Source organism: Macrotis lagotis, chromosome 1, assembly GCF_037893015.1.
Source record: "Macrotis lagotis isolate mMagLag1 chromosome 1, bilby.v1.9.chrom.fasta, whole genome shotgun sequence".
NCBI classification, from domain to species: domain Eukaryota; kingdom Metazoa; phylum Chordata; class Mammalia; order Peramelemorphia; family Peramelidae; genus Macrotis; species Macrotis lagotis.
In genome coordinates, this window is record NC_133658.1 from 99,178,784 (window position 1) to 99,192,133 (window position 13,350).

General features: G+C 39.8%; 1 protein-coding gene across 2 annotated transcripts in view; it reads right to left on the reverse strand.

The window, feature by feature from the left end:
• STPG4 (sperm-tail PG-rich repeat containing 4) overlaps positions 1–12,321 on the reverse strand; it is a 42,255-nt gene extending 29,934 nt beyond the window's left edge. Inside the window, exons 1-2 of one of the 2 annotated variants that reach the window (XM_074205362.1) lie at positions 12,108–12,320; positions 11,295–11,459 (exon numbers count right to left, since the gene is read on the reverse strand). In XM_074205362.1, the coding sequence (XP_074061463.1) occupies positions 11,295–11,309 (15 nt within the window). In that variant the 5' untranslated portion in view covers positions 11,310–11,459; positions 12,108–12,320. Of the gene's footprint in view, positions 1–11,294; positions 11,460–12,107 lie in introns of both variants that reach the window. The other variant, XM_074205368.1, reaches the window with a different exon arrangement.
• Between the last annotated feature and the right edge of the window lie 1,029 nt (positions 12,322–13,350).

Sequence of the window (13,350 nt, forward strand, 5' to 3'; positions counted from 1 at the left end):
GAACTTGGATTACAACCAAGAATCAATGACTCAGCAAAACTGAACATCCTCTTTCAGAAGAAAAGATGGATATTCAACAAAATAGGGACTTTAAAATTCTCCTGATGAAACATCCAGAGCTGAAAAGAAAGTTTGATCTTCAAATTCAAGACTCAAGTAAAGTATCAAAAAGGTAAACTGAAAAGGCAAAACATGGGGCTTAATGATGTTGAATCTATTCCTTCATGAGAAGATGATACTGATAACTTATATGAACTTTCCCATTTATTAGAACAGTTAGAAGGAACATATATAGACAAGGCACAGGAGGGAGCTGAATAGGAAGGAATAATGTATTAAAAAGGTGAAGGTAATGGAAGAGAAAGGAATGTACTGGGAGAAAGGAAAAGGAGAGGTAGAATGGGGTAAGTTATTTCATATAAAAGAGGCAAGAGAGAAGGTGAGGGGTTGTAAGTGAGCCTTACTCTCACTGGAATTGGAAATAACATACACACTCAGTTGGGTATAGAAATCTGTCTTTCCCTAGCCTCCAGAGAAAGGTAGGAGAGGAAAGGTATGGAAGAAAAGAGCAGGATGGCGGAGGAGGGGTAAAAGTGATAGAAAGGAGGGGGCACTCAGATGCAAAATACTTTTGAGGAGGGAATGGGTGAAAGGAGAAAGAGAATAGAATAAACAGGAATGGGGGGGAATAGGATGGAGGGAAATAAAGTAAGCAATAGCATCTGTAGGAAAAATATTAAAACAAGTTTCTCTGATAAACATCACATTTCTCAAACATAGAGAACTGAGTCAAATTTATAAAAAATAAGAGCCATTCCCTAATTGATAAATGATCAAGAGATATGAACAGTTTTCAAGTGAAGTTATCAATATTATCTATTTAAATCACTTTTGGAAAATGTCGTAACTATTGATGCTCCCATTGATGCTCCTCATTTCTCCAAATGAGGGTTTGAACAGTTCTAAGTTACTACCTTATAGCTATTGAATTGGCTAACAGGACAGGAGGGAAAAATGATGAATGTTGGAGGGGAAGTAGGGAAATTGAGACAATGAGGCATGGTTGGAGGGATTGTGAAAGGTTTCAACAATTCTGTAGTTTGGAACTATGCCCAGAGAGAGATAAAACCTGTGGCCTGGTGGTGCCACTACTAGGTCTAAATTGCAAAAGAGATGAAATATGGGAAGAAAAGAATCTTTGTGTATAAGGATATTTGTAGCAGTTCACTTCTGGTGGTAGGGAGCTGGAGATTGAAGGTGCCCAGAGACTGGGGAATGACTGAACAAATTGTGGTATGTGATTGAGAAGAATTGCTCTTCTGTTATGGGAAATGATGAACAAGATGTACTCAATACAAAACTTACACTGCAGTGGGAAATGTACCTTATACAAAGAAACGATATGGCAGGATGATCAGCTGTGAATAACCTATCTTTTCTCAGCAATGCTATGACCCATGAGAACTTTGAAGGACTTATGATAAAGAATGCTATCCAGGGGTAACTAGATGGTACAGTGGATAGAGCACTGGCCCTGGAATCAGGAGTACCTGAGTTCAAATTTGACCTCAGACCCTTAAAAATTACCTGTGTGACCTAAGGCAAGTTACTTAACCCCATTGCCTTTCCAAAAATACCAACAAAAACAAAAAAGAATGCTATCCTTTCCAAAGACAGAGCTGATGGTGTTTGAATAAAGACAGAAGAAGCATGCTTTTTTTTCCACTTTATTTTTCTTGAGGTTCCTCTTTTTTTATGGGGGGGATGTTGAAACTTTTTTTGCATGTAACCAGTGAAAAATAAAATTAGCATAAGCACATTACAGCCATTGCCAAAAAAAAATGAGGTGATGAGGGTCTGAACTCAAATAGTAACTGTGTTAGTGGAGACAAGGGGCTGGAGATAGATGGAATGGAATTTCATAACTGGTTAGATAAGTGGGTGAATGAGAATGAGCAATTATGGATGGGCAGGGAAGAATCCTTTAACAGAAATAGGGAAGGTCAGTAGGAGGTTGGGGTCAGGGGAAAGATAATGAGTTCTGTTCTGTGCAAACTGAGTCTAATTTGATTGTGGAACATGTGAAAAATGTCTAATAAGCGTTTGGAGCTAGAGTACTCTAGGCCAGAAGAGACCATTGAAGGTTGGATATATAGATCTTTGAGTCCTCAAGAGGGAGATTACAACTAAACCATGGGACCAGAAAAGCACTAGGATGGAGCAGAGTGAATGAAGACATGAGTCCCTAATGGGAGCCTGGTGATCAGGGCTTGATTATGAATGAGCTAACAAAGGAGATTGAGACAGAATGATCAGATAGGCAAAGAGGAGGGTAAAAAGACAGATGAATCAAGAAAACCCAGAGGAGAGTTCAGGAGAGGTTAATCAACCATGTCAGAGAGGTCATGAAGAATTAGGATTGAGGGGTGGCTAGGTGGTACAGTGGATAGAGCACTGGCCCTGGAGTCTGGAGGACCTGAGTTCAAATCCTGCCTCAGACACTCAATAATGACCTAGCTGTGTGGCCTTGGGCAAGCCACTTAACCCCACTGCCTTGCAAAAAAAAAAAAAACAATTAAAAAAAAGAATTAGGACTGAGAAAAGATTAATGGGTTTATAATTAAGAGATTGATAAACAGAATCAAGATGGTGGAGAAGCAGAAAACAATAGAGTATACTCTCAAAAAACAAAAAAATTTTCCCCAAACTAGCAAACAGGCCATACCAAACCCTTTTTTTTTAGGTTTTTGCAAGGCAAATGGGGTTAAGTAGCTTGCCCAAGGCCACACAGCTAGGTAATTATTACGTGTCTGAGACCGGATTTGAACCCAGGTACTCCTGACTCCAGGGCCAGTACTTTATCCACTATGCCACCTAGCCACTCCCCATACCAAACCCTAATGGAGAAAATTAAGGAAGTCACAATTAAGTCACTTTTCTAGCCCAGGTTGTCCTAGGAATACAAAGCAGTCTGTGGATATTGTGACCAAGTGCACTGTATACAAGAAGGCTACACCCCAGGATAAGAAAAGGTCCTAGACTCATACAGGGGCACCTAGAGGGAATGGGAACAGGTGCCAGTTGGTTCACAACTCAGTTCTAAGTGACAAATCCAAGTGGACAGTGGAAGGGAACTCCCACCCAAGAGTGTTGTTCTCAGTATAGAATTGTCAGAGATCATAGACTAAGAGAAGCAAATTCTTCTGAACTTGCAAACAGACCAGAGCAGACTTCTAGCTGCACCTGAAGTCTGAAGAGATAAACAGGGGCAAAAATCCCTGACTAAAGGGAAGTCGTCCAGAACTAACAGGGTTTCCCAAATAACTGATACTAGATGGTTAGAGCAGCAGTCTTGGGTTGGTTTTTTTGGTCATTGTTCAGTTGGTTAGTCATGTCTGACTCTTCATGACCCCATTTGGATTTTTCTTGGCAAAGATACTAGAGTAGTTTGCCATTTCCTTCTCTAGCTCATTCAAGGTTAAATGACTTGCCCAGGGTCACTTGGCTAGTATACATCCAAAATTAGATTTAAACTTAGATCCTCCTGACTCCAGGGCTAGCTGCCCAGACCCAAATCTAGATCAGGAAATTGCAGGGCTCAGACCTGGGGAACAGTGATCAAGGTGTTACCCTGATAGATCTAATAGATCACTTGCAGGTTTGAAGTCAGAAGAGAATGGCCTTACTGGTTAAACTCCTTGAAAAGGCCTAAAATATTTGTCTCTTTTGTCTTCTCTTACTCTCTTCTCACAATCTGACTTCTGATCTCATTGTTTCACTTGAAACAGCTTTCCCCAGTTATGGAGGATCTCTTGACAAACCCAAAGCCCTTTTTCAGTCCTTTCCCTCTATCTCTCTGAAGCCTCTGACACTATTGATCACCTTCTTCCTCCCAATATTTTAGGTTTTGAGGACGCTGCTCCTTCCTGGTTCTTCTCCTACCTATGTGACCACTGCTCACTTTTTTTCCTGGGTCCTATCCAGATCTCATTTTCTAACCTCAGGGTTTTGTTCTGGGTCATCTCTTCATTCCTCTATTAATACCTTCACTTGGAGATCACATTGGTTTCCATGCATTTAATTCATTAACATCTCTATTGCTTATGATTCTCAAATGTATGCATTCTGCCCCAACTTGTCTTCTGTTCTCCAGTCTCTCATCTTCAAATTCTTTCAGACAACCATAAACATAAATAGAAAATGAAATTCATTATCTTCCCCTCTATATTCCCATCATCATCCCCTTCACTATTACTGTAGAGGGTAATACATCCTCCAGGTCCCTCAGACTCGGGCCCTAGGTATCAGCCTCAATTCTTCTCTCTGGCTCTCTCACCATCTCCCCACCACCACCACCACCACCATCATATGCAACTTGTTGCCAACCAAGGCCTCTCCATTTCACTTTTGCAAGTTCTCTTGGATTAGCCCCTTCTCTTCTCTGACATTGCCACCATCCTGGTACAAGTCTTTTGTAACCTCATAACTGGACTATTGCAGTAGTCTGCTAGGGGGCCTCTTGCCTCAAGTCTATTCTTATTCAGTGACTTCTCCTAAAATGTAAGTCAGACCCTGTTCCCCTTTTTACTCAGTGCTCTCCATCAAATATAAACTCCTCTTTGGTATTCAGAGTCCTTCACAATCTAGCCCCTTCCTACCTTTCTAATCTTTACCCCAATGCTCCCCTGATCCAGAGAATAAACAAAATACTTCATCACTTGGTTTATCATTTCTCTAGCTGTTCCTCCATGAATGAAATGTTCCTCATCATCTCTGCCTCCAGACTCCCTCCCCTTAAGTCCTAACTAAAACCCTTCCATCTAAAGAAAGCCTTTCTCAACCTGTTATTTTAGTACCTTCCCTCAACCATTTATTATTTATCCTGTAGAGAGCTTGCTTGTACATATTTATTTTCGTGTTGTCCCCCCCCCCATTAGATCGCAAGCTCCTTGAGGGCAGGGACTTTTATTTTGTCTCTTTTTGTATCCCCAGGGCTTAGAACATAATAGGATAGGCACTTAATATTTATTGATTGACAATGAACAAGAACAACAAAAATCAGATCCCATTGAAAAAAACTTTTAGGGTGATAGGGATGTTCAAGATACAAACACAGAAGACCAAAACAACTAAAAGTAAAATCAAACAAAAAAAGCACAACTTGCACAAAAACTTAATTAAAATTCCAAGAAGAGATAAACTGAATTTGCTTTTTTAAAAAGTTTAGGAAAAAAATCTTTTTATCAACAAATGAATGCCTAAAAGGGGAAAAAAAAAGGGAAATAGATGAGAGCTATGGAAGAAAAAATTGGAAAGACAATAACATGATACAAGAAGTACAAAATAATGGGGCAGCTAGGTGGCGCAGTGGATAGAGCACTGGGCCTGGAGTCAGGAGTACCTGAGTTCAAATCCAACCTGAGATGCTTAACAATTACCTAGCTGTGTGGCCTTGGGCAAGCTACTTAACCCCATTTGCCTTGCAAAATTCTAAAAAAAAAAACCCCCCAAAAAGTACAAAATATTGCTAAAGTAACACACTTCCTGAAAATTAGAATGAATTAATCATGAGATAATAAGAAATATTAAAACAAAGTCAAAAAGGCTAAAAAATGTAGAAGAAATGTAAGGTGTTTCATAAAAACAGATCTGAGGAGAAAAAAATGTAAGAATGATAGGACTACTTGAAAAAACAACCAAAAAAATACTAAAATATCATTTTTCAAATATGATGCAAGATGGGAAGATAAAGAATCTACTGGTCACCTCCAGAAAGAAACCCCAAAATGAAAACTTCCAAGAACAGTGTACCCAAAATCCAAAAACATCCAGATCAAAGAAAATAATTCAACAAGCAGTCAGAATGACAGAATTCAAGTACCAAAGTGCCACAATCAAGAGCACACAAATTTTAGTAGTCACCACTATAAAGGAGCAGAAGGCAAAACATAATGTCTTACATCCAAGAATAACTTACCCAGCAAAATGCAATAGAATACTACATGGAAAAGAATGAAATAAATGAAATAAGAGGACTTCCAAGCATTCCTGTTCAAAAGGTCAGAGCTATATAAAAACTTTGAGATTTAAACATAGGAGTCAAGAGAAACATAAAAAGTAAACACTAATGAATGACAAAGGATTAAACAAGTTTGAATGTGGGGAAATGATGCAATGCCCCCTCTGAACCTGATCATTATCAAAGAGCACAGAAAGAGCCTAATTAGGCAAGTCCCAAGAGTGGTTCTGCTATGTCATGAGGATTTTTAAGAGAAGAAAAAGAGAAGAGCAGAATAATATACAGGGGGAAGAGAAAGGATGTTTAGGGAATATTATTTGACATGTTTTACATTATTTTACATACTGTACAAGTAGATCTCTAAACAAACAGGGAGGAGGGCCTGGAGGGAGCAGCTAACATTTGAAGCTCACTCTCATATGAACTAATCAGAGGAGAGAAGAATTCACACATATACACATACATATCCAGGCATAGTTGGGTTTTAGATTAAGAAAGGGATTAGTTCTAAGAATAACAAATTCTAGTCAAGGATGGACAAAAAATCTTTATAACTCATTTTATTTTTTTTTTTAAGATTTATTCAAGGCAATGGGGTTAAGTGGCTTGCCCAAGGCCACACAGCTAGGTAATTATTAAGTGTCTGAGGTCGGATTTGAACCCAGGTACTCCTGACTCCAAGGATTCACTGCACCACCTAGCCACCCCTTTTATAACTCATTTTAAAGAGGTAAAGGATGGAAATCTGAATGAGAGTCCATCACTCTGTCATCAACTAATGAATGGTTGAACAGGATATGATATATAAACATGATAGGATAGCATCACTATGAAAGCAATGATAAAGGGAACAGTTTCAGAGACCTAGGAAGCCTTGTATAAATACATGCAGATTAAGGGAAAGAACTGGGGGAGCAATTTATACAATTACAACTATATGGTAAAGACAAGCGTCTTTGAATCTGATCAGCATAATAATCAACCTTGATCCCAGAAAACTAATGAACATTTTATCCACCTCCTGATAGGCCAGATGAAGAACCCAGGAGTGCACAATAAGGTAGTTTTTTTTCCTTAACATGGTCAATGCTTGGAATCGAAAGACTCCTCTGAGTTCAAATCCAGCCTCAGTCACTTACTAGCTGTGTGACCCTGGGTAAGTCATTTACCCCTGTTGGGCTCTGAACTGGAGAAGGGAATGACAAAAGCACCCCAGGATCCGTCTCATGAAAACCGCAAATGGTTCACAAAGAACTCTCTTCCTCTCTCTGTCTCTCTTAGCAGATGGCTCTCAGTGGATAGGGTACTGGGTTCAGGAAGAACAGAGTTCAAATCCAGCCTTAGACACGTTCTAGCTGTGTGACCTGGGCAAGTCACTAAATCTCTGATTACCTGAAAAAAAATGAAACCACTGGATTCACTGGAGAAGGAAATGCAAAACACTCCAGAGTCTTAGCAAGAAAACTTCCAAAAATGGGGCCCCAAAGGGTAGGACATAACTGAAATGACTTAACAATGAAGAAATTTGTTTTGCTTAACTATACATATTTGTAACAGGGATTTGGTTTTTTTTTACTCTTCAGGTGGGCTAGATAAGTGGGAGAAAAAGGTAGATTTTTGTTGATTGAAAATTAAATACTTATCTGTGTGTGTGTGTGTGTGTGTGTGTGTGTGTGTGTATTTAAAGAGGACTCATAGATAAATTTGGAGAGTGGTTTCCTTTAAGTAATGAAATAACTTCATTTTGCCAGACTACAAAAAAAAGGTTGAGTGAATCAAAGAAATTGAAGTTTAGATAGCTACATAATTTGTTGGTCTTTGGGGGAAAAGCACAGTAAAAGGAAAGATTCATTGGATTGGGAAACTCAGGACCCCCCCATAGTCTAGTGCTGGCTGACCTGTATATAACAAGTATATAAGTTTATGGTTCCCACCCCAGGTGTTGGCATGGACTATTTGTGCCTGGCCTGTGGAAGAGCATTCCAAGCTCACATTGGTCTGATAAGTCACAGTCAGAATCACTACAATTTGTCTCAGACATAGTGATGTCATTTGGTCTTCTTCGAAAATGAAAGACAAGAACCAACCAACCAATCAACCATAGAACAAGTCATACTTTCTCTGAGCTTAAGCTTCCTTATCTGTAAAATGGGAATATTACTTAACCTGAAGAGTCGGTGTGAATATTATATAGGAAAACGTTTTAGAAAATGTCTGGCAAACTATAAAGACTCATACACAAGAAAGACATCATCAATATTTTTTCTACTTTTATTAAACAGGAACTTAAGAGTTTCATTTAAAACTTAGATACAAGATCTCTTAATTCTTTAGTATCTCACATTGCCTTCACTCATCCCTTCATTCTGACTTTTCTTTCCCATTTTTAAGCTTAGCATTATTTTTTTTCTTCCAGCAAAATAACACCTAAGTAAGAAACATGTCTTCCTCATTACCAATTTGTGAGGGGGATTCAGTTATGGGGGCTGGGGGTGGGGGAGTGGATGGGGGAAGAGCTATCATCAGTAGAAGATTCCCTGATAATAGGTAGAAAAAAAAAGAAGAATTCAGTTTGAGCCCCTGGCCCTCAGTTTCTCATCTATAAAATAAAGGAATTGATTAGATGGCTTCTCAGATTCTCATCTAGCTCTGTAACCCTGTAATTGAGAACAGGAGAGATGGAATTAAAGCTATTCACCTACACATATTCACCTTTTCTTCTCTGATATAACCCTCCCACCTCCATTTTTCTGTAAATATTAAAAGTAGTATGATAAAAGCAGATAATGCTAAATACAAGTTCAAGTTTTGATTTGAACACACAGAAGCTATGTCTTGTTAAGTAAAATCACTTAAGCTCTTTGACACTTGTTTTCCTAATATTATCCATGGATCTTAGATTTATATATATATATATATATATATATATATATATATATATATATATATGTGTGTGTGTGTGTGTGTGTGTGTGTTTATGGAAATGTGTATATATACACATACATTTATATATTATACACATATGCATGTATATATATATGTGTACATATACACTACATATATATATTATATATATAAACATATTTTGTTGCAGTTCAGATGAGATAGACATGTTAAATGATTAAATGTTATAATTCACATTTTGATATTCTTCTAACTAATCAATGAATGTTAGCTGTCATTATTTTTAGATATGTGGCCAAAGACAGAATAAGGAATTACAAAGGAAAGCAGATGTAAAGGTGAAGTTGGAGAAGAAGATGGGAGTATTTTTAAATTTTGAGAATCCATCAAGGATTCTCTTTAAATTGTGGACTCATTTCCCTGGCAAAACTAAACTGTCCAATTTCTGAATTAAAAAGCTAGGATTACAACTGAGATCTCAAATAGAGTTCACTATATTTAGATAGTTTTTTTTACCTTTTATGAATTATACCAACAATGATATATCGTAACTATCTGAATTGCCTTACAATTTGAAATATTAATATGTTGTAATGCTATGCTAAAGAACTCATACATTGAAAGATAAATGTATATAAAGTAAATTTTGGGTTGTAAGTGGGGAGGGGGAGGAAGATGTCAGACTGCAGAATATCAAAATAGTTATCATCATGATGAACTAACCAGTAGATTATATACCCCGGGAAGATAATTTTATTGTGCTCGGTCTGTGTCATATTTTAGTGGTAGTTCAGAATATAATACTTTTATTAAATTGCCATAAAACTGGCTTTTACTCCAAAAACAAGTATAATGTACCTGTCCCACTATGATGAGTACCCACCATAAGTGTTCTGGGATACAAAGAATAATTCACATTTTGATAGTGCATTAGGACTGATAAAGTAAAATACTTTCCTCAGGATAATACTGTGAAGTAGCGTATATAATTATACTTTCCATTTTATGGATAAAGAAGTTGAGACTCAGAAAGGTCAAGTGATTTGCCCAATAAGGATTGTCAGAAGCAAGATCTGAATTGTTGTTTCCAAAGTCAAAGGCTCTTTTCGCTATACTACAATACAGTAAAATAATGTTTTGGATTTATAAAGTCCTTCTGTCCTTAGAACCTCTAAATGCTGTCATATAAAATCTCTCTATCCTATGCCTAAGTTAAGAAGGATCAAGATCTATTTATCCCAATATCCTGTGTTTTATTATTGAATTTCCATGAATATTAGAAAAACATAAAATAACCAAATGACTATGACACTACAAAATGATTTACTGTGAAGTAATTTCTTTTCAGGAACATATACACACTGATAAAATAGGAATAGAATTATAATTGAGAATGGGAAATAATCTCAACTCAGTATAGATGACTCCTATTAAATAAAATGTTTTAAAATAATTTGCTTCCTTTTAAGAACCTGAAATTTGAAATTTAAAATTGGTAGTCTATTCAAGTTAATGACTAAAGATTCCTTCATTAACATTTTCACTTTGGGGGCCTACCATATGTAAGAGGACTCTAGGGCACTTTATACTCCTACTACTAACTATGTGTTTATTATCATCAAATGAATTATCAAATTATTATCCATTGTAATTGTTCACTAACACCTTATTTTACTATCAAGATTTTTAAAAATCAGTGCTTAAAAAATTTAATCTAAAATATTTTAGTTAAAATGCTTCTTCCAAAAAATAAAACTATGTGAAGACAGAAGTCAAATTTCCCCATAAGTCCTTTATCTAAAGTTCACATGATTAGATTTCAGAAGATCAATAGAAAGTTTTGAATTGGGGTGGCTAGGTGGCATAGTGGCCCTGGAGTCAGGAGTACCTGGGTTCAAATCAGGCCTCAGAGACTTAATCTGTGTGGCCTTGGGCAAGCCACTTTGCCTTGCAAAAACCTAAAAAAAAAGTTCTGAATTAGTAGGGAAAACCTGTAACAGAATTTTTAGCATTTCTTTCAACTATGAATGGAGGCAGCAAATCTTTGATCCTGAGAAAGATTCGACTGATTTCACTAGACTGCCAATAGGGTTTGTGACATACAATGAGTTAAGTCACATAGAAGGTATCGTCACATATGACCATTTTAGAAAACTTTGATAGGTCACAAATAAACTTTATCTTCCAATTCTTTTCTCTTTTTTTAAGTGTTATGACCTTCAAGGCAATTTTTGACAAGAGAAGATCAAGTTGACTATAGGCAAGATATCTAACCATCTGTCATAACCACAAATAAAACATTTCAGGACTGGGGATGAATGAACCACTCAAGAAATACATATTGTGGATGAGGTTTTAAAGAGAGCAATACCCTGGTAGAAGGCATTTTTAGCGCTTGAGATTCGACTTCAACGGCGGCAGCTTCTTTTCAAGTTGGAGACAGTTTTTTCTTCTTTTGGACTAATTGGACTTTAGATTGAATATCAACTGAAAATTGGGATGGGAAAACGAGGAAATCTCATCATTCTCTTCCAATCTATGAATAAACAAGAAGATGAAGGTCAAGGCAAACTAGCACTGCACAACATCACGTCTCTTGGCGTACTGGCTGTAAAACTTCTTTATGTTTAAAAAAGATTTTTAAATGTTTATATGATTCTCTTAAACTATTAACATTTTAAAACTATCTAGACTTTTCCCCTATATGATTCTTTTTGCTCTTAAAAAATCCAGTCGGGGGTGGGGCTGGGTGGCGTAGTGGATAAAGCACCGGCCCTGGAGTCAGGAGTACGTGGGTTCAAATCTGGCCTCAGACACTTAATAATGACCTAGCTGTGGCCTTGGGCAAGCCACTTAACCCCACTGCCTTGCAAAAAAAACCCTAAAAAAAATCCAATCCATTGCTTTAAAACAGGTCAAATGTTTTTGCCATCTTTGTTTCAAGTTCTCTTTGAAACTCGTCATAGCAGGCCTCTGGAAGAAGTTCTTCATAAGGCTGCGATGCTGACGGAGGCCCCTGCGCCCCCGACGGCCGCGGCCATATTCCGCTGTGCCAGTCGCACCAGGTGCCACCCAGGGCGCCCGGGCCCGCTCCTTCCCAGCCCAGCACGCGCACGCGCGTCCGCGGCTCCCGCCCGCGCCAGCACCAGGGGCGCGGCCCGGGGGGCGGCGCCCACGGCCTCACCTGGCGCCCGGGCATCCCCCGGCTCCCCCTCCGCCCCGCGTGGGCCGCACTCCAGGGCGCCGGGCCGCGCCGGGCTCGCAACAAAGGCCGCGTCCTGGGCCCGAGTCCGGCCTCCGTCACGCCGCGGCGGCTGGGGGAGGGGCGCTGCGGGCGGCCCGGCTCCCCGCCCCCCGCGCCGCGGCGCTTCCGGCTTCCCGTCGCTAGGGAACGGCGCCCGCCCCCGCGCCCCGCGGGCACGCGCTCGGGGCCGCGCCCGCCCCGCCCCTCGTCCCGCCCGGCCCCCCGGGGCCCGTCACACCGAGGCGGCCGGCCGGGTCAGACCCGGGGGTGGCAGTGCTCAGGGCCCGCAGGCCTCCACGGGCGGGCCCCCGCCCGGCCCCGCTTGGCAATGCCCCTTCCCGTGCACGCCCGCAGGGCGGCACGTGCCGCTGAGGGGCACCCCCGAGGCCCGCCGCCCCAGGGCATGGCAACGGGCTCCACCTCTGGTCGCTGCGCACGCCCGAACCCCATTGTGACTTAGGGGGGCTTTGAGAACTCACTGCCCCAGAGCCAACACACCAGGCTCTAACAACTGAACTGGGTTGGTCCTGCTAAGTGCCACCGGGCCAACTGAGTTTCCCCCCTTTCCCCCAGCCTTCTCAAAGCTCGCTTTGTGGGCACACTGTGGGCATTCTTCAAGAATCCAGTCGCCACACCATGAGGTACCAGAGGACTTTAATGGAGGCATCACCCACACCCGACTTGGACCTCTAAGTTCATGCTTCCTTTTAGCTGGAACAAGTTACACAGTTGTATTCGGCACATACCAGAGTCAATAGTAAAAACAATGACCTGGGAAAAAAGGGATATTCCAAAATATAAATAAAAATTTTTTCAATACAAACACAAGGAATAAATAAGCACACATAACAGTGGGAGTTATCCAATACTGACAGTAAAGAATGTTCCAAATGACTAATAAGCAGAAATTAGGCCTATGGGTACATTATCATGAACAATCAATTATACACTTTAAATCTTCTAGGAAACTGGGGAAACAGAGGACAGAGGCTGTTGGGCAGTTTGGGTAAAACTAAAACAACTGAACTCTTATCCAATGAATTTTCTATCAGACAACCAGGACACAGCTTCAAAAAATTAACATTTTATAGACTTTAAAAAAAGCTTCACATAATTGTTTCTTTTCAGGCTCTAGCTTTCTATATGGAAATGTTTTTCTGATTTTCATTATAACACAGTTGGC